Genomic DNA, 20,498 nt, shown 5'->3' with positions numbered 1-20,498 from the left:
CTAACCCTGTGTGTGTCAGTCGCTAACCCTGTGCGTGTGTGTGTCAGTCGCTAACCCTGTGTGCGTGTGTGAGTCAGTCGCTAACACTGTGTGCGTGTGTGTGTCAGTCGCTAACCCTGTGTGCGTGTGTGTGTCAGTCGCTAACCCTGTTTGCGTGTGTGTGTCAGTCGCTAACCCTGTGTGCGTGTGTGTGTCAGTCGCTAACCCTGTGTGCGTGTCAGTCGCTAACCCTGTGTGCGTGTCAGTCGCTAACCCTGTGTGCGTGTCAGTCTCTAACCCTGTGTGCGTGTCAGTCTCTAACCCTGTGTGCGTGTCAGTCGCTAACCCTGTGTGCGTGTCAGTCGCTAACCCTGTGTGCGTGTCAGTCTCTAACCCTGTGTGTGTGTGTGTCAGTCTCTAACCCTGTGTGTGTGTGTGTCAGTCTCTAACCCTGTGTGTGTGTGTCAGTCTCTAACCCTGTGTGTGTGTGTCAGTCTCTAACCCTGTGTGTGTGTGTCAGTCTCAAACCCTGTGTGTGTGTGTCAGTGTCTAACCCTGTGTGTGTGTGTCAGTGTCTAACCCTGTGTGTGTGTGTCAGTGTCTAACCCTGTGTGTGTGTGTCAGTCTCTAACCCTGTGTGTGTGTGTCAGTCTCTAATCCTGTGTGTGTGTCAGTCTAACCCGGTGTGTGTGTCAGTCCCATAGTGTCAGTCTCTAACCCTGTGTGTCAGTCTCTAACCCTGTGTGTGTGTGTGTGTGTCAGTCAGTCCCATACAGTGTCAGTCTCTAATCCTGAGTGTGTGTCAGTCCCATAAACAGTCAGTCTCTAACCCTGTGTGTCAGTCTCTAACCCTGTGTGTGTGTGTGTCAGTCTCTAACCCTGTGTGTTTGTGTGTCAGTCTCTAACCCTGTGTGTTTGTGTGTCAGTCTCTAACCCTGTGTGTTTGTGTGTGTGTCAGTCTCTAACCCTGTGTGTGTGTGTGTGTGTGTGTCAGTCTCTAACCCTGTGTGTGTGTGTGTCAGTCTCTAACCCTGTGTGTGTCAGTCTCTAACCCTGTGTGTGTGTGTGTGTGTGTGTGTGTGTGTCTCTAACCCTGTGTGTGTCAGTCTCTAACCCTGTGTGTGTGTGTCAGTCTCTAACCCTGTGTGTGTGTGTCAGTCTCTAACCCTGTGTGTGTGTGTCAGTCTCTAACCCTGTGTGTGTGTGTCAGTCTCTAACCCTGTGTGTGTGTGTCAGTCTCTAACCCTGTGTGTGTGTGTCAGTCTCTAACCCTGTGTGTGTGTGTCAGTCTCTAACCCTGTGTGTGTGTGTCAGTCTCTAACCCTGTGTGTGTGTGTCAGTCTCTAACCCTGTGTGTGTGTGTCAGTCTCTAACCCTGTGTGTGTGTGTCAGTCTCTAACCCTGTGTGCGTGTGTCAGTCTCTAACCCTGTGTGCGTGTGTCAGTCTCTAACCCTGTGTGCGTGTGTGTGTCAGTCTCTAACCCTGTGTGCGTGTGTGTGTCAGTCTCTAACCCTGTGTGCGTGTGTGTGTCAGTCTCTAACCCTGTGTGCGTGTGTGTGTGTCAGTCTCTAACCCTGTGTGCGTGTGTGTGTGTCAGTCTCTAACCCTGTGTGCGTGTGTGTGTCAGTCTCTAACCCTGTGTGCGTGTGTGTGTCAGTCGCTAACCCTGTGTGCGTGTGTGTGTCAGTCGCTAACCCTGTGTGCGTGTGTGTGTCAGTCGCTAACCCTGTGTGCGTGTGTGTGTCAGTCGCTAACCCTGTGTGTGTCAGTCGCTAACCCTGTGCGTGTGTGTGTCAGTCGCTAACCCTGTGTGCGTGTGTGAGTCAGTCGCTAACACTGTGTGCGTGTGTGTGTCAGTCGCTAACCCTGTGTGCGTGTGTGTGTCAGTCGCTAACCCTGTTTGCGTGTGTGTGTCAAGCTAACCCTGTGTGCGTGTGTGTGTCAGTCGCTAACCCTGTGTGCGTGTCAGTCGCTAACCCTGTGTGCGTGTCAGTCTCTAACCCTGTGTGCGTGTCAGTCTCTAACCCTGTGTGCGTGTCAGTCGCTAACCCTGTGTGCGTGTCAGTCGCTAACCCTGTGTGCGTGTCAGTCTCTAACCCTGTGTGTGTGTGTGTCAGTCTCTAACCCTGTGTGTGTGTGTGTGTGTCAGTCTCTAACCCTGTGTGTGTGTGTCAGTCTCTAACCCTGTGTGTGTGTGTCAGTCTCTAACCCTGTGTGTGTGTGTCAGTCTCTAACCCTGTGTGTGTGTGTCAGTCTCAAACCCTGTGTGTGTGTGTCAGTGTCTAACCCTGTGTGTGTGTGTCAGTGTCTAACCCTGTGTGTGTGTGTCAGTGTCTAACCCTGTGTGTGTGTGTCAGTGTCTAACCCTGTGTGTGTGTGTGTCAGTGTCTAACCCTGTGTGTGTGTGTCAGTCGCTAACCCTGTGTGTGTGTGTGTCAGTCAACCCTGTGTGTGTGTGTGTCAGTCGCTAACCCTGTGTGTGTGTGTGTCAGTCTCTAACCCTGTGTGTGTGTGTGTCAGTCTCTAACCCTGTGTGTGTGTCAGTCTCTAACCCTGTGCGCGTGTCAGTCTCTAACCCTGTGCGCGTGTCAGTCTCTAACCCTGTGCGCGTGTCAGTCTCTAACCCTGTGCGCGTGTCAGTCTCTAACCCTGTGGCGTGTCAGTCTCTAACCCTGTGCGCGTGTCAGTCTCTAACCCTGTGCGCGTGTCAGTCTCTAACCCTGTGCGCGTGTCAGTCTCTAACCCTGTGCGCGTGTCAGTCTCTAACCCTGTGCGCGTGTCAGTCTCAAACCCTGTGCGCGTGTCAGTCTCTAACCCTGTGCGCGTGTCAGTCTCTAACCCTGTGTGCGTGTCAGTCTCTAACCCTGTGTGCGTGTGTGTGTCAGTCTCTAACCCTGTGTGTGTCTAACCCTGTGTGTGTCTAACCCTGTGTGTGTGTGTCGGTCTCTAACCCTGTGTGTGTGTGTCGGTCTCTAACCCTGTGTGTGTGTGTCCAGGTCTCTAACCCTGTGTGTGTGTGTGATCGGTCTCTAACCCTGTGTGTGTGTGTGTCGGTCTCTAACCCTGTGTGTGTGTGTGTCGGTCTCTAACCCTGTGTGTGTGTGTGTGTCGGTCTCTAACCCTGTGTGTGTGTGTGTGTCGGTCTCTAACCCTGTGTGTGTGTGTGTCGGTCTCTAACCCTGTGTGTGTGTGTGTGTCGGTCTCTAACCCTGTGTGTGTGTGTGTGTGTCGGTCTCTAACCCTGTGTGTGTGTGTCGGTCTCTAACCCTGTGTGTGTGTGTCAGTCTCTAACCCTGTGTGTGTGTGTCAGTCTCTAACCCTGTGTGTGTGTGTCAGTCTCTAACCCTGTGTGTGTGTGTGTGTGTGTGTCAGTCTCTAACCCTGTGTGTGTGTGTGTCAGTCCCATACAGTGGTGTGTAGTGTGTGTAAGCGGGATGGCCATCTAAAGAAAGACTGTCCTGAAGACTTCCAGAGGGTTCAGCTAGCCCCTCTCCCTCCCATGACACCTGCCTTCCTCAAAACACTCAACACCGTCTGCCAGCAGTGCTACCGTAAGTGTGTGTGTGTGTGTGTGTGACCTGCTCTTCAAATTATGTGTTCTGTCTCGTTGTATGTACCGTTCCAGTTATAATTTACTGAATTTCCCAGGAGACTTTGCTCCAGATGATGTGGAGCTGGGAGTGAGAGAACACATCCTGCAGGACCTGGAGAGCTTCGTCAAACGACAGTTCACAGGTGAGACAGCGCATTGTTCCCTCTGAACAGGTGAGACAGCACATTGTTCCCTCTGAACAGGTGAGACAGCACATTGTTCCCTCTGAACAGGTGAGACAGCACATTGTTCCCTCTGAACAGGTGAGACAGCACATTGTTCCCTCTGAACAGGTGAGACAGCACATTGTTCCCTCTGAACAGGTGAGACAGCACATTGTTCCCTCTGAACAGGTGAGACAGCACATTGTTCCCTCTGGACGTCGTCAAATCAAATGTTTATCTCATTTCAGCTGATATCTCAAAGTGCTGTACAGAAACCCAGCCTAAAATCCCAAACAGCAAGCAATGCAGGTGTAGAAGCACGGTGGCTAGGAAAAACTCCCTAGAAAGGAAGGAACCTAAGGAGGAAACCTTATAAACCTGGAGAGGATCCAGGCTATGAGGGGTGGAGATTATAAACCTAGAGAGGAACCAGGCTATGAGGGGTGGCCAGTCCTCTTCTGGCTGTACCGGGTAGAGATTATAAACCTAGAGAGGATCCAGGCTATGAGGGGTGGCCAGTCCTCTTCTGGCTGTACCGGGTAGAGATTATAAACCTAGAGAGGATCCAGGCTATGAGGGGTGGCCAGTCCTCTTCTGGCTGTGCCGGGTGGAGATTATAACAGAACATGGCCAAGATGTTCAAATGTTCATAAATTACCAGCATGGTCAAATAATAATAATCACAGGCAGAACAGTTGAAACTGGAGCAGCAGCACTGCCAGGTGGACTGGGGACAGCAAGGAGTCATCATGCCAGGTAGTCCTGAGGCATGATCCTAGGGCTCAGGTCCTCCTAGAGAGAGAGAATTAGAGAGAGCATACTTAAATTCACACAGGACACCGGATAGGGGAAAGGAAAGGAAAGGAAGGAAAGGAAAGGAAAGGAAGGAAAGGAAGGAAAGGAAAGGAAAGGAAGGAAAGGAAGGAAAGGAAAGGAAGGAAAGGAAAGGAAAGGAAAGGAAAGGAAAGGAAAGGAAGGAAAGCTTTGTCCATTGAAGAAGTGAAGAAATTTCTACTCGATGTGGTAGCCGATGTTCAGAGGATTTGTTTTATAGCTGTTTGTTCCAGACTTACACTGACTAGTGATTGATTGATTAACAGGTTCCAGACTTACACTGACTAGTGATTGATTGATTAACAGGTTCCAGACTTACACTGACTAGTGATTGATTGATTAACAGGTTCCAGACTTAGACTGATTGTCTTTTGTTTGATTGATTGACAGGTGCCAGGCTGAGGCTGTTTGGTTCGTCTAAGAACGGCTTCGGCTTCAAGCAGAGTGACCTGGACATCTGTATGGTGCTGGATGGACAGGAGACCGCTGAAGTAATCTATTGTATCTTCTCTCTCTCTCTGCCTCCCTCTCGCTCTGCCTCTCTCTGCCTCCCTCTCGCTCTGCCTCTCTTCTCCCTCTCTCTGCCTCTCTGCCTCTCTTCTCTCTCTCTCTCCCTCTCTCTGCCTCCCTCTCGCTCTGCCTCTCTTCTCCCTCTCTCTGCCTCTCTGCCTCTCTTCTCTCTCTCTCTGCCTCTCTCTGCCTCCCTCTCGCTCTGCCTCTCTTCTCCCTCTCTCTGCCTCTCTGCCTCTCTTCTCTCTCTCTCTGCCTCTCTCTGCCTCCCTCTCGCTCTGCCTCTCTTCTCCCTCTCTCTGCCGCTCTGCCTCTTCTCCCTCTCTCTGCCTCTCTGCCTCTCTTCTCTCTCTCTCTGCCTCTCTCTGCCTCCCTCTCTCTCTGCCTCCCTCTCGCTCTGCCTCTCTCTCCCTCTCTCTGCCTCTCTCTGCCTCTCTCTGCCTCTCTCTGCCTCTCTCTGCCTCTCTCTGCCTCTCTCTGCCTCTCTCTGCCTCTCTCTCGCTCTGCCTCTCTTCTCCCTCTCTCTGCCTCTCTGCGCCTCCCTCTCGCTCTGCCTCTCTTCTCTCTCTCTCTGCCTCTCTGCCTCCCTCTCGCTCTGCCTCTCTTCTCCCTCTCTCTGCCTCTCTGCCTCTCTCTCGCTCTGCCTCTCTTCTCCCTCTCTCTGCCTCTCTCTCGCTCTGCCTCTCTTCTCCCTCTCGCTCTGCCTCTCTTATATAATATACTATATTAGCAGACACTTTTATCCAAAGCAATTATTGCTCTCTTACTCACTCACATCAAGACAACCATTGTCTCTATTGATAAACCACTGTAAATCCTATAAACCAGGGGTGTCAAACTCTTTCCACGGAGGGCCTAGTGTCTGCAGGTTTTTTCCTTTCAGTTGAGACCTAGACAACCAGGTGAGGGGAGTTCCTTAGTTATTAGTGACCTTAATTCATCAATCAAGTAGAAGGGAGGAGTGAACACCTGCAGACACCTGGCCCTCTGTGGAATGAGTTTGACATGTGTTGTAAACAAACCTCTTCTGCAGAAATGATTTGGTTCAAAACAGGTTTTGTCTCCTGCAGGGTCTGGACTGTATCAGCATTATAGAGTCTCTGGCCAGACTGCTGAGGAAACACCCAGGTCAGTGTCTGGACCCTGTGATAATGTAGAGTATGGGTCAGTCTCTGGCCAGACTGCTGAGGAAACACCCAGGTCAGTGTCTGGACCCTGTGATAATGTAGAGTATGGGTCAGTCTCTGGCCAGACTGCTGAGGAAACACCCAGGTCAGTGTCTGGACCCTGTGATAATGTAGTGTATGGGTCAGTCTCTGGCCAGACTGCTGAGGAAACACCCAGGTCAGTGTCTGGACCCTGTGATAATGTAGAGTATGGGTCAGTGTCTGGACCCTGTGATAATGTAGAGTATGGGTCAGTGTCTGGACCCTGTGATAATGTAGAGTATGGGTCAGTGTCTGGACCCTGTGATAATGTAGAGTATGGGTCAGTGTCTGGACCCTGTGATAATGTAGAGTATGGGTCAGTGTCTGGACCCTGTGATAATGTAGAGTATGGGTCAGTGTCTGGACCCTGTGATAATGTAGAGTATGGGTCAGTGTCTGGACCCTGTGATAATGTAGAGTATGGGTCAGTGTCTGGACCCTGTGATAATGTAGAGTATGGGTCAGTGTCTGGACCCTGTGATAATGTAGAGTATGGGTCAGTGTCTGGACCCTGTGATAATGTAGAGTATGGGTCAGTGTCTGGACCCTGTGATAATGTAGAGTATGGGTCAGTGTCTGGACCCTGTGATAATGTAGAGTATGGGTCAGTGTCTGGACCCTGTGATAATGTAGAGTATGGGTCAGTCTCTGGCCAGACTGCTGAGGAAACACCCAGGTCAGTGTCTGGACCATGTGATAATGTAGAGTATGGGTCAGCGTCTGGACCCTGTGATAATGTAGTGTATGGGTCAGTGTCTGGTCTGGACCCTGCGATAATGTAGAGTATGGGTCAGCGTCTGGACACGACCCTGCGATAATGTGGAGGTATGGGTCAGCGTCTGGACACGACCCTGCGATAATGTGGAGGTATGGGTCAGCGTCTGTACACGACCCTGCGATAATGTAGAGTATGGGTCAGCGTCTGGACACGACCCTGCGATAATGTAGAGTATGGGTCAGCGTCTGGACCCTGCGATAATGTAGAGGTATGGGTCAGCGTCTGTGCCCTGCGATAATGTAGGGGTATGGGTCAGTGTCTGTGCCCTGCGATAATGTGGAGGTATGGGTCAGCGTCTGGACACGACCCTGTGATAATGTAGCGTATTGGTCAGCGTCTGGATACGACCCTGTGATAATGTAGAGTATGGGTCAGCGTCTGGACACGACCCTGTGATAATGTAGAGTATGAATTCTCCATATAGTCCCCTTGTACTGCTGTACTGTGCACCTGGTGTGTATCTGTAAGCCCGTGTCAATGTGGGAGGCTGTATCTGAAATGTCCCTGTGGCCCCAGGTCTGAGGAACATCCTCCCCATCACCACTGCTAAGGTCCCCATCGTTAAGTTCTACCACGCCAGGACCGGCCTGGAGGGAGACATCAGTCTCTACAACACGCTGGTGAGAGGAACACATACCTGGTTGGTCATGTGGGAGCAGGAAGCAGTGACTGAACTGTTTAAAAAATAAAAATAATTCTCTCTCTTGGCTATCAGGCCTTACACAACACGCGTCTGTTGGCGTCGTACGCTGCCATCGACCCCCGAGTCAAGATGCTGTGTTATGTCACGAAGGTGTTTGCCAAGGTATGTCCCACCAGTTTACAGCTGAGATGAGATAGTCACACAACCTACTGAAAGGTTTTGATGGTGATCAACTTCCTATGAGTTTAACCTGATGAACAGCTGATGATAGGATATAGAATATTCTCCCCAATATTTACGTTGTCCCCAGGTCTAGTTAAAGGGGATGTTTTAATATTTCTGTTGTCCCCTGGTCTAGTTAAAGGGGATGTTTTAATATCTATGTTGTCCCCTGGTCTAGTTAAAGGGGATGTTTTAATATCTATGTTGTCCCCTGGTCTAGTTAAAGGGGATGTTTTAATATCTATGTTGTCCCCTGGTCTAGTTAAAGGGGATGTTTTAATATCTATGTTGTCCCCTGGTCTAGTTAAAGGGGATGTTTTAATATCTATGTTGTCCCCTGGTCTAGTTAAAGGGGATGTTTTAATATCTATGTTGTCCCCTGGTCTAGTTAAAGGGGATGTTTTAATATCTATGTTGTCCCCTGGTCTAGTTGTGTGATATCGGTGATGCGTCTCGAGGAAGTCTGTCGTCCTATGGCTTCACCCTGATGGTGCTATTCTACCTGCAACAGAGGAACCCACCTGTTATACCTGTACTACAGGAGGTAAGACAGAGAGGAACCCACCTGTTATACCTGTACTACAGGAGGTAAGACAGAGAGGAACCCACCTGTTATACCTGTAGGTACAGGAGGTTAGACAGAGAGGAACCCACCTGTTATACCTGTACTACAGGAGGTTAGACAGAGAGGAACCCACCTGTTATACCTGTATACCTGTACAGGAGGTTAGACAGAGAGGAACCCACCTGTTATACCTGTACTACAGGAGGTTAGACAGAGAGGAACCCACCTGTTATACCTGTACTACAGGAGGTTAGACAGAGAGGAACCCACCTGTTATACCTGTACTACAGGAGGTTAGACAGAGAGGAACCCACCTGTTATACCTGTACTACAGGAGGTTAGACAGAGAGGAACCCACCTGTTATACCTGTACTACAGGAGGTTAGACAGAGAGGAACCCACCTGTTATACCTGTACTACAGGAGGTTAGACAGAGAGGAACCCACCTGTTATACCTGTACTACAGGAGGTTAGACAGAGAGGAACCCACCTGTTATACCTGTACTACAGGAGGTTAGACAGAGAGGAACCCACCTGTTATACCTGTACTACAGGAGGTTAGACAGAGAGGAACCCACCTGTTATACCGGTACTACAGGAGGTTAGACAGAGAGGAACCCACCTGTTATACCTGTACTACAGGAGGTAACTCAAGTGAATCTGTCTGACTCCGGACCAATGAGTACAGTTGTGAGCAGTATGGCCGTGAGTCCAATGATATTTTGGGAGATTTGCTGACTGAATCTGGATTTCTCATCGCTAAGACCTGCAATGTGTTTGTATATTTTGGCTGATGTATTGATGTATTGATGTGTGTGTGTGTGTGTGTGTGTGTGTGTGTGTGTGTGTGTGTGTGTGTGTGTGTGTCTCGATAGATTTATGACGAGGAGAAGAAGCCTGAGGTTTTGGTAGATGGATGGAATGTCTACTTCTACGATGATCTGGATAAACTGGTGAGTCCCTCTATCAGAGCATCAGCTGTGGTGTGTGTGTCTCTCGCCTGGGCGGTGGGCCCAGTACCAGGGTAACATGGTGTGTATAGGGCTCTGGCTGGACCTGCTACAGTTCTGCACTGAGACCTTTGACCTCTCTCTCTCTAGCCTGAGCGCTGGCAGCAGAAGAACCTGGAGTCTGTAGGTGCTCTGTGGCTGGGCCTGCTGCAGTTCTACACCGAGACCTTTGACTTCAGAGAACATGTCATCTCCATCAGACAGAGCGCAGCTCTCACCACCTTCAACAAGCAGTGGACCTCTAAGTACATCGTCATCGAGGGTCAGTACTAGACTTGATTTACTCCTACTTAAGGGCCGTAACGGCGTCTTCGTCTCTTCTGCAAACCCTGTTCTGGACACCTTTCTTGACTTCATTTATAGGGATTCTTGACTTCATTTATAGGGATTCTTGACTTCATTTATAGGGATTCTTGACTTCATTTCTCCTCGAGGATCGTGACCATTGAGGGGAGCTAAAGGTCGACGGTTGTTAGCGTTGAGGGCAGCTATTGGTCGAGGGTTGTTAGCGTTGAGGGCAGCTATTGGTCGAGGGTTGTTAACGTTGAGGGCAGCTATTGGTCGAGGGTTGTTAACGTTGAGGGCAGCTATTGGTCGAGGGTTGTTAACGTTGAGGGCAGCTATTGGTCGAGGGTTGTTAACGTTGAGGGCAGCTATTGGTCGAGGGTTGTTAACGTTGAGGGCAGCTATTGGTCGAGGGTTGTAAACGTTGAGGAGGATTGAGGGCAGCTATTGGCTGAGGGTTGTAAACGTATTGGGAGGATTGAGGGCAGCTATTGGTCGAGGGTTGTTAACGTTGAGGGCAGCTATTGGTTGAGGGTTGTAAACGTTGAGGAGGATTGAGGGCTAGCTATTGGTCGAGGGGATTGAGCTATTGGTTGAGGGTTGTTAACGTTGAGGGGAGCTATTGGTCGAGGGTTGTTAACGTTGAGGGAGGGCAGCTATTGGTCGAGGGCTTGAGGGTTGTTAACGTTGAGGGGAGCTATTGGTCGAGGGTTGTTAACGTTGAGGGCAGCTATTGGTCGAGGGTTGTTAACGTTGAGGGGAGCTATTGGTCGAGGGTTGTAAACGTTGAGGAGGATTGAGGGCAGCTATTGGTCGAGGGGAGCTATTGGTTGAGGGTTGTTAACGTTGAGGGTTGTTAACGTTGAGGGCAGCTATTGGTCAAGGTTTGTTAACGTTGAGGAGAGCTATTGGTCGAGGGTTGTTAACGTTGAGGGGAGCTATTGGTTGAGGGGAGCTATTGGTCGAGGGTTGTAAACGTTGAGGGCAGCTATTGGTCGAGGGTTGTTAACGTTGAGGGAGCTATTGGTCGAGGGTTGTAAACGTTGAGGAGGGTTGAGGGCAGCTATTGGTCGAGGGTTGTAAACGTTGAGGGGAGCTTTGGTGCAGGCGGTAGTTTCATTTTATCATAAACAGTTTGAGAGTTTAACACTGCTAGGTTGTAGTAAAAGCCTGCACGTCCTGCAGCTCTCCAGGGAGGGTTGTGAACCAGGGATCTAGTTATCTGATCTGATGTTTTTCTCTCCAGATCCTTTTGACCTGAACCATAACCTGGGAGCTGGCCTGTCCAGGAGAAGTAGGTATCTCTATCTTACTGTCTTTCTCTCAAAGCATCATCCTCTTTTTCATTCACTTCTCTCCTGCCTCTCTCCGCTCTCTCCCACTCTCTGTCCTCTCTCTTTCTCTCCTCTCCTCTCTCTCTCTCGCTTTCTCTCTCACACAGTGACCAACTTCATCATGAAGGCGTTCATCAATGGCAGAAGTGTGTTTGGAACAACAGTCAAAGCCTACCCTCCTGAGTACACTAGTCCGATGGTTAGTATCCACTACCTACCCTCCTGAGTACACTAGTCCGATGGTTAGTATCCACTACCTACCCTCCTGAGTACACTAGTCCGATGGTTAGTATCCACTACCTACCCTCCTGAGTACACTAGTCCGATGGTTAGTATCCACTACCTACCCTCCTGAGTACACTAGTCCGATGGTTAGTATCCACTACCTACCCTCCTGAGTACACTAGTCAGGTGGTTAGTATCCACTACCTACCCTCCTGAGTACACTAGTCCGATGGTTAGTATCCACCACCTACCCTCCTGAGTACACTAGTCAGGTGGTTAGTATCCACTACCTACCCTCCTGAGTACACTAGTCCGATGGTTAGTATCCACTACCTACCCTCCTGAGTACACTAGTCAGGTGGTTAGTATCCACTACCTACCCTCCTGAGTACACTAGTCAGATGAGTTAGTTAGTGAAAGAGGTCGAATGATTAATTGTCATTTTTGGATGCTGATTTATGGCATTTATCAAGACATTTCAGCTTTTCAATTTTTATTAAAAGGTTCTACAAACAAAATGTCACTTTGACATGATGGTTTGTGACACAATGTAAATTTATTCCATTTTAAATTCAGAATACTTTCTGAAGGTACTGTATAAATACCAAGACAGCTGGAACGTTTGACAGTATTGTGGGGGAATAATAATGGTACATTAATCAATCCAAACACCTGTGAGTCCAGAAGTGCACGCCACATTTCCAAATCATAAAACTAATGTCACCCGGTGTAAACATTTATGATCGTTATGTTTGATGTAGAGTTACAAGGTGACTTGGCAGAATGGCAGTTTGTTTATTGTGAAGAAAAAATTGCTGCGTCACACAGACATGAATGACTCTCCGTCTGCTCAAATTACTATCCGTTTGTCTGAGTTGCCTTGTGTAAGTCTGACACTGCAATATCATATTTTATAACTTCCCTAGTCATGTCGGGCAGTAGAACAGGCTTTCAGTTCAAGCCCACCTGACCCAGGTTGAGATTCATAATGGACTGTTTCTGGACTGGGTGAAACAACAACAGTCATTGTGTGACGGTGGGGATGCAGGGTTGTGTTCCAAGACGAAAGAACAAGTGTCCTCTAGTTCCTCACAGCTGGGAGAGGAGGAAAAACGCCTGATAGCTGAAGACTGTTCGTTGAGTCATAAAAGTCCATTGAAATGTCTTGTGAACTGTGGAGAGGTGTGTTGCCACTTGGAGACACCCCAGGTAGTCTTCTCACTCAGACCCTTGTAATCGTTTTGTCTTGTGTTTCATCTACCCCACGTTTTCCAGGAATATTCTTATTAACATGTTACTGAATGTATCCAGAGTATTTTCAGATTTCGTGATCAACAAATGTGGTGAAAAGTACAGAAAATGTAAATACAATCAAATCGGTCTGTATTCAGTCTTGTCAGGTGAACTCTTGTGTCCTCAGCTTTTGGTCTAATAATCCCCCCCCCCCATTATCAACAAACTGTTCCCTTTCAATTGCTACCATGGTTACACATTAAATATTTGTTCTGTTAGAAACATTTAAATTTAGCTCAATCCCTATAGGCCAATTCCCACGAGTGTAAAGGTTAAGTGAAACTCCATCACACTGTGCATCATCATTCAGCAACAACAAATAAAAGTGAATATTCCCCTGTTGTTGGCCTTCAAAATTACACTTCAAACATGAGTCAAATCGAAGCCATATAACTTGACACCTAACGACATTCTGATGACCAGTATTAACATCAAAACTGAAACAAAGTAACTTGAGTATGTGCAGGAACGCACGCCTCCAGTGTTTTTTTGAGGGCCCTAAGCGATATTTGTTTGAGACTCCGACAGACATCGTAAGGCCCCGCTCGTGGTCCTGATGTAGACAATACTCAGGCTAGTGGTCCTGATGTAGACAATACTCAGGCTAGTGGTCCTGATGTAGACAATACACAGGCTAGTGGTCCTGATTTAGACAATACACAGGCTAGTGGTCCTGATTTAGACAATACTCAGGCTAGTGGTCCTGATTTAGACAATACTCAGGCTAGTGGTCCTGATGTAGACAATACTCAGGCTAGTGGTCCTGATGTAGACAATACACAGGCTAGTGGTCCTGATTTAGACAATACTCAGGCTAGTGGTCCTGATTTAGACAATGCTCATGGTCCTGATTTAGACAATACTCAGGCTTGTGGTCCTGATGTAGACAATACTCAGGCTAGTGGTCCTGATTTAGACAATGCTCGTGGTCCTGATTTAGACAATACTCAGGCTAGTGGTCCTGATGTAGACAATACTCAGGCTAGTGGTCCTGATGTAGACAATACTCAGGCTAGTGGTCCTGATGTAGACAATACTCAGGCTACTGGTCCTGATGTAGACAATACTCAGGCTAGTGGTCCTGATTTTAGACAATACACAGGCTAGTGGTCCTGATTTAGACAATACTCAGGCTAGTGGTCCTGATGTAGACAATACTCAGGCTAGTGGTCCTGATGTAGACAATACTCAGGCTAGTGGTCCTGATTTAGACAATACACAGGCTAGTGGTCCTGATTTAGACAATGCTCAGGCTCGTGGTCCTGATGTAGACAATACTCAGGCTAGTGGTCCTGATTTAGACAATGCTCGTGGTCCTGATGTAGACAATACTCAGGCTCGTGGTCCTGATGTAGACAATACTCAGGCTAGTGGTCCTGATGTAGACAATACTCAGGCTAGTGGTCCTGATTTAGACAATACTCAGGCTAGTGGTCCTGATGTAGACTATACTCAGGCTAGTGGTCCTGATTTAGACAATACTCAGGCTAGTGGTCCTGATTTAGACAATACTCAGGCTAGTGGTCCTGATTTAGACAATACTCAGGCTAGTGGTCCTGATTTAGACAATGCTAGTGGTCCTGATTTAGACAATACTCAGGCTAGTGGTCCTGATTTAGACAATACTCAGGCTAGTGGTCCTGATGTAGACAATACTCAGGCTAGTGGTCCTGATGTAGACAATACTCAGGCTAGTGGTCCTGATTTAGACAATACACAGGCTAGTGGTCCTGATTTAGACAATACTCAGGCTCGTGGTGCGCGGGTCAGCTGTTTGTTCATCCCGACTAGATGTGATAAAGTGCAAAATCTGAGGCCCACACCAGACCCTAACCCACAGTGAAATAATCTGTCTGTAAACAATTGCTGGAAAAAATGACTTATGTCATGCACAAAGTAGATGTCCTAACTGACTTTCCAAAACTATAGTTTGTTAACATGGAATTTGTAGAGTGGTTGAAAAACGAGTTTTAATGACTCCAACCTAAGAGTATGTAAACTTCCGACTTCAACTGTAGATATTCCATAAAAAAATATGCTGTTTCCAGCTACAATAGTCATTAACAATGTCTACACTGAATTTCAGATCAATTTTATGTCATTTTAATGGACAAAAATGTGCTTTTCTTAATAAAAAAACAAGGACATTTCTAAGTGGCCCCAAACTTTTGAACGATAGTATGTATGCATGTTCCTCAGGAGTAGTAGTATATAATGATGTATTATAATAATATATAACAGTAATATTGTTCCTCAGGAGTAGTAGTATATAATGGTGATGTATTATAATACTATATAACAGTAATATTGTTCCTCTCAGGAGTTCTTCTTTGATCCTGAGGTGCTGACAGAGGGACAGCTGGCTCCTAACGACCGCTGCTGCAGGATATGTGGCAAGATCGGACACTTCATGAAAGACTGCCCCATGCGCAGGAAGTAAGAAGTGTGTGTGTGTGTTGCGTAAGCATGTATATGGGTGTATACCCGTGTGTTTGTTTGTTTTTGACAGCCATGAAATCTATGTGCAGCTCCTCCCAGCGCTGCGATTCCCGTTTTAATTTCCATGTCAATAGCCAGTATCAGCTGGGTCAAAATGGTGGCGCGAGAGAGGAAGATTTTAACCCCTCCCCTCTGAAGGTTGTTCATACCTTGATCTGGCAGACAGTCAGGAATTCATTGCAAAGGGGGGGTGTATCTAAGACTTTGCATACAGTTACCACTCCTTGTGCAGACGGTGGAAACCTTGCATTGAGAAGGAAAGAAAGTCATTAAGTTGATCTTGAAGAACATCAACCACAGCCAAGTCACCCAGCCAGATCATCAACCACAGCCAAGTCACCCAGCCAGATCATCAACCACAGCCAAGTCACCCAGCCAGACCATCAACCACAGCCAAGTCACCCAGCCAGACCATCAACCACAGCCAAGTCACCCAGCCAGACCCTCATCAACCACAGCCAAGTCATCCAGCCAGACCCTCAACCACAGCCAAGTCATCCAGCCAGACCCAAGTCAACCACAGCCAAGTCATCTAGCCAGACCCTCAACCACAGCCAAGTCATCCAGCCAGACCCTCAACAACAGCCAAGTCATCCAGCCAGACCATCAACCACAGCCAAGTCACCCAGCCAGACCCTCAACCACAGCCAAGTCACCCAGCCAGACCATCAACCACAGCCAAGTCACCCAGCCAGACCATCAACCACTTTCTTTCTATCTTCAAACAGTGTTGGACAAGCTAAGAGCAGCTGGTCTGACAGTGAACATGAAATAGAGCAACTTCTGCCGAACCTCCCTGAAATTCCTTGGCCATATTGTGTCCTCTAACGGCATCCATGTGGATCCTGAAAAGACCAAGGCTGTACAAGACTTCCCTGTGCCAACCACCCTCAAGACCCTTCAACGGTTCCTTGGGATGACAAGATGGTACCACGGGTTTGTGTCAAACTTCTCCCTGGTGGCAGAACCACTCAACGCGTTGAAGCGGAAAGGAGCGAAGTTCTGATGTACGGCATAGTGCCAGAGCTCCTGCTGATGAAGCTCTACTGTACTGGCCAAATCTCAGCCTAGATAAACTTAGCAAAAAAAAAGAAACGTCCTCTCACTGTCAACTGCATTTATTTTCAGCACTTGTATAAACATAAGATTCAACAACTGAGACACAAATTGAACAAGTTCCACAGATGTGACCAACAGAAATTTAATAATGTGTCCCTGAACAAAGGGGGGGTCAAAAACAACAGTCAGTATCTGGTGTGGCCACCAGCTACATTAAGTACTGCAGTGCATCTCCTCCTCATGAACTGCACCAGATTTCCCAGTTCTTGCTGTGAGATGTTACCCCACTCTTCCACCAAGTTCCCGGATATTTCTGGGGGAATGGCCCAAGCCCTCACCCTCCGATCCAACAGGTCCCAGACCTGCTCAATGGGATTGAGATCCGGGCTCTTCGATGGCCATGGCATAAAAGTGACATTCCTGTCTTGCAGGAAATCACGCACAGAACGAGCTTTATGGCTAGTGGCGTTGTCATGCTGGAGGGTCATGTCAGGATGAGCCTGCAGGAAGGGTACCACATGAGGGAGGAGGATGTCTTCCCTGTAACGCACAGCGTTGAGATTGCCTGCAATGACAACAAGCTCAGTCCGATGATGCTGTGACACACCGCCCCAGACCATGACGGACCCTCCACAAAAGCGCAACTCGTCAGTGAAGAGCATCTTTTGCCAGTCCTGTCTGGTTCAGCAACAGTGGGTTTGTGCCCATAGGCGACGTTGTTGCCGGTGATGTCTGTTGAGGACCTACCTTACAACAGGCCTACAAGCCCTCAGTCCAGCCTCTCTCAGCCTATTGCGGACAGTCTGAGCACTGATGGAGGGATTGTGTGTTCCTGGTTCCTTTGAAAGACAGGGTCCTGAAAAGGGGACGCTTCTTTTTTTTGCTGAGTTTATAAAGTCACATCTGAAACTGTCAAGTTTGTCAAATGTACAAACCAGAAGGCCGGAAGACTGCCGGCAAGTTACAGCAAACCGCGATTACACAACCTTGGGAAATGTTAGGAGTGGATTTGATGTGTTCATTTCCTTGAAGCTCGAATTGGAATGTGTACATGCTTGTTTTTGTCGATTGACGATTCCAAGTGGGTGGAGCTCTTTGTCCTTGCTGTGGCCTGTCAAAGCACAGCCTCTAACAACCTCACGAAAGAGACCCTGACTTGCTGGATAGTGCCTGATCTTGTCTGATCTAGGTTCCAAATTCGTCTCTGATCTTTTTGAGGAGACCTGGCGAAGAGAGAACCTGAGACAGGCCGTGGTCAACTTCTATCACCCACAGACCAACCTCATTGAGAATGTGAATCAAACCTTGAAGACAATGGTTGTTACCTATGTAGGGACCCAGCTCCAATAATGGGACAAGCACCTTTTGCGGGTTTGAATTCTGCTGTGCAAGAGTCCACTGGAGTCACTCCTGCAGAGGTGAACTGGAGTCGTCCCCTCAGAGAACCCTTAGACATGGTGCTACAGACCCAACTGTTTAGTCCAGACTCAAACTACCTGGTCATAGCATTCAATCATTCAATCTCCACGACTTGAGAGCTCTTGTCTCAAAGAATCTGATCAAGGCTCGTCTCAAGCAGAAGAGGAACTATGATAAGAAGTCGTTTCTGGTCAGTGATCGGGTATGGCTACGCTCCAGCCGTATTCAAAAGCTGAAGAATTATTCTGGGCCAAGCTGGCCCCTAAATGGCAAGGACCATATAAGATTGTGAATCAGATGGGGCCCTCGTGAAATACCGAGCGGTGGAGGACACAGGTGAAGACATGCGCGTCGTCCTTAAAGTGTGTTACCCCCTCGGCTGAGGAATTGGAGGAGATGAGCACTGGTCATGGTTATCTTCTGGAGAGGGAAGTGAGGAGACCAAGATCTGCCTTTTTATGGCAATGGTTGGCTTTTTCCAGGGGAGAGGGGTGTGTGACGGCCTCAAATTTGTCCTGACGGCCTCGGTGCGTCTCCTGCCTGCACTGCGCGTCACCTTTAATTCATTCATCAACTGCATAAAAATGGTGACGGTGGCGCGCGAGAGGAGGTTTTCAAACCCTCAGCTCTGAAGTTTGTTCATACCTTTTTTTGTTTGGTTTTTAAAAGTGAGCTGTAGCCATATCACAAGAAAGCGATAACGCCGCCAACATTCCTAAACAGATTACAATAATAAATAAATAAATAGATTACAATAATAAATTAATAAATGGATTACAATAATAAATAAACAGATTACAATAATAAATAAATAGATTACAATAATAAATTAATAAATAGATTACAATAATAAATAAACAGATTACAATAATAAATAAACCGATTACAATAATAAATCAATAAATAAATAGATTACAATAATAAATTAATAAATAGATTACAATAATAAATAAACAGATTACAATAATAAATAAACCGATTACAATAATAAATAAATAGATTACAATAATAACTCAATAAATAAACAGATTACAATAATAAATCAATAAATAAATAGATTACAATAATAAATCAATAAATAAATAGATTACAATAAATAAATAAATAGATTACAATAACAGGCAAATCTCCGTTCTCTGCTGGAGTTCTGTTGGATCGGATTGACTCGCACCTTTTTATTATTTTTTATCTGCACTGTAGGAGTTGTTGGGGAATAATATATTGTGAATCCTAGTCATTTGTATTGATGTGTGGAACAAACGTTTATGTTTTGTGTGTGCCTGGTTTTGTACACTGCTTATTGATGAACATTGCGTGCGCCTGAGGTCGAAGAGGTTCACTTGAATCATTTTCTGGGCCGGGACTGTTTTTTTTTTATGCCTGAGGTACACGACTTTCCCTGAGAAACCTAAGTTATTATTATTTTGTGACTGATATTGTTTGTTTTTTATATATTTTGTGATAATACAAAAAATGCAAAAAGACCGCCATTGTATTGGAGTTATTTATTTCAATGTAAAAGGTTTTTGATAAGTTTCTATTCCACGACTGACTTTTTCCACGAGTCCTTTGTATTGGTCTAGACATAACTGACAGAAAAGGAGAAATTAAACATTTCACTGGTAGACATGACCTTCCTGTCAACCCCTAAATAACTCAGGAGTTAAGTCAAAACCGTTAGCGTGTGTGCGTTAATCTCCTCCTCCTCTCCAGGTCGAGGCAGCGTCGTGAACAGGAGGACCGAGCGGAGGGAAGGAGGGACTGGGCGGAGGGGGGCAGGGAACATCGTCAGGGTGAATACTGGAGAAGACCGGAAGAGAAACGGTGCTGCTTCCTGTGTGGAAGCCACTCCCACATCAAGAAAGACTGCCCCCAGTACAGAGGACCAGCTGGGGCCTTCTCTTCATCTCCCTCTACGAGCCACATGAGGAATTTGAGAGAGAGAAAAACAGGTATGATAAATACTCGCACAAACATTGACATGCACTCACAACCTGTTCTAATCCTAGTGTGTTTGTCCAGGACTCACCACAACCTGTTCTAATCCTAGTGTGTTTGTTTGTCCAGGACTCATCTCAACCTGGTCTAATCCTAGTGTGTTTGTCCAGGACTCACCACAACCTGTTCTAATCCTAGTGTGTTTGTCCAGGACTCACCACAACCTGTTCTAATCCTAGTGTGTTTGTCCAGGACTCACCACAACCTGTTCTAATCCTAGTGTGTTTGTCCAGGACTCACCACAACCTGTTCTAATCCTAGTGTGTTTGTTTGTTCAGGACTCATCTCAACCTGGTCTAATCCTAGTGTGTTTGTCCAGGACTCACCACAACCTGTTCTAATCCTAGTGTGTTTGTCCAGGACTCACCACAACCTGGTCTAATCCTAGTGTGTTTGTCCAGGACTCACCACAACCTGTTAATGTGTGTTTGTCCAGGACTCACCACAACCTGTTCTAATCCTAGTGTGTTTGTCCAGGACTCAGGACTCACAAACCTGTTCTAATCCTAGTGTGTTTGTCCAGGACTCACCACAACCTGTTCTAATCCTAGTGTGTTTGTCCAGGACTCACCACAACCTGTTCTAATCCTAGTGTGTTTGTCCAGGACTCACCACAACCTGGTCTAATCCTAGTGTGTTTGTCCAGGACTCACCACAACCTGTTCTAATCCTAGTGTGTTTGTCCAGGACTCACCACAACCTGTTCTAATCCTAGTGTGTTTGTTTGTTCAGGACTCACCTCAACCTGGTCTAATCCTAGTGTGTTTGTTTGTTCAGGACTCATCTCAACCTGGTCTAATCCTAGTGTGTTTGTCCAGGACTCACCACAACCTGTTCTAATCCTAGTGTGTTTGTCCAGGACTCACCACAACCTGGTCTA

The 20,498-nt window shown here is 47.2% G+C and overlaps 1 protein-coding gene across 1 annotated transcript in view; it reads left to right on the top strand.

Annotated features, from left to right (window-relative positions):
• Positions 1-19,806, top strand: part of tut7 (terminal uridylyl transferase 7) — a 48,943-nt gene extending 29,137 nt beyond the window's left edge. The window contains 14 exon segments of the mRNA XM_042331193.1: positions 3,381-3,531; positions 3,629-3,715; positions 4,961-5,061; positions 6,151-6,208; positions 7,583-7,686; positions 7,782-7,871; positions 8,362-8,475; positions 9,372-9,449; positions 9,597-9,768; positions 11,038-11,085; positions 11,233-11,324; positions 14,964-15,079; positions 19,334-19,572; positions 19,643-19,806. Coding sequence (XP_042187127.1) covers positions 3,381-3,531; positions 3,629-3,715; positions 4,961-5,061; positions 6,151-6,208; positions 7,583-7,686; positions 7,782-7,871; positions 8,362-8,475; positions 9,372-9,449; positions 9,597-9,768; positions 11,038-11,085; positions 11,233-11,324; positions 14,964-15,079; positions 19,334-19,572; positions 19,643-19,791 — 1,599 coding nt within the window. The 3' untranslated portion in view covers positions 19,792-19,806.
• Positions 19,807-20,498: the final 692 nt, after the last annotated feature.

The sequence above is a fragment of the Oncorhynchus tshawytscha genome, linkage group LG12, assembly GCF_018296145.1.
Source record: "Oncorhynchus tshawytscha isolate Ot180627B linkage group LG12, Otsh_v2.0, whole genome shotgun sequence".
NCBI classification, from domain to species: domain Eukaryota; kingdom Metazoa; phylum Chordata; class Actinopteri; order Salmoniformes; family Salmonidae; genus Oncorhynchus; species Oncorhynchus tshawytscha.
The sequence above is the reverse complement of the archived record's forward strand: the minus strand, read 5'-3'. Positions and strand labels throughout refer to the sequence as shown.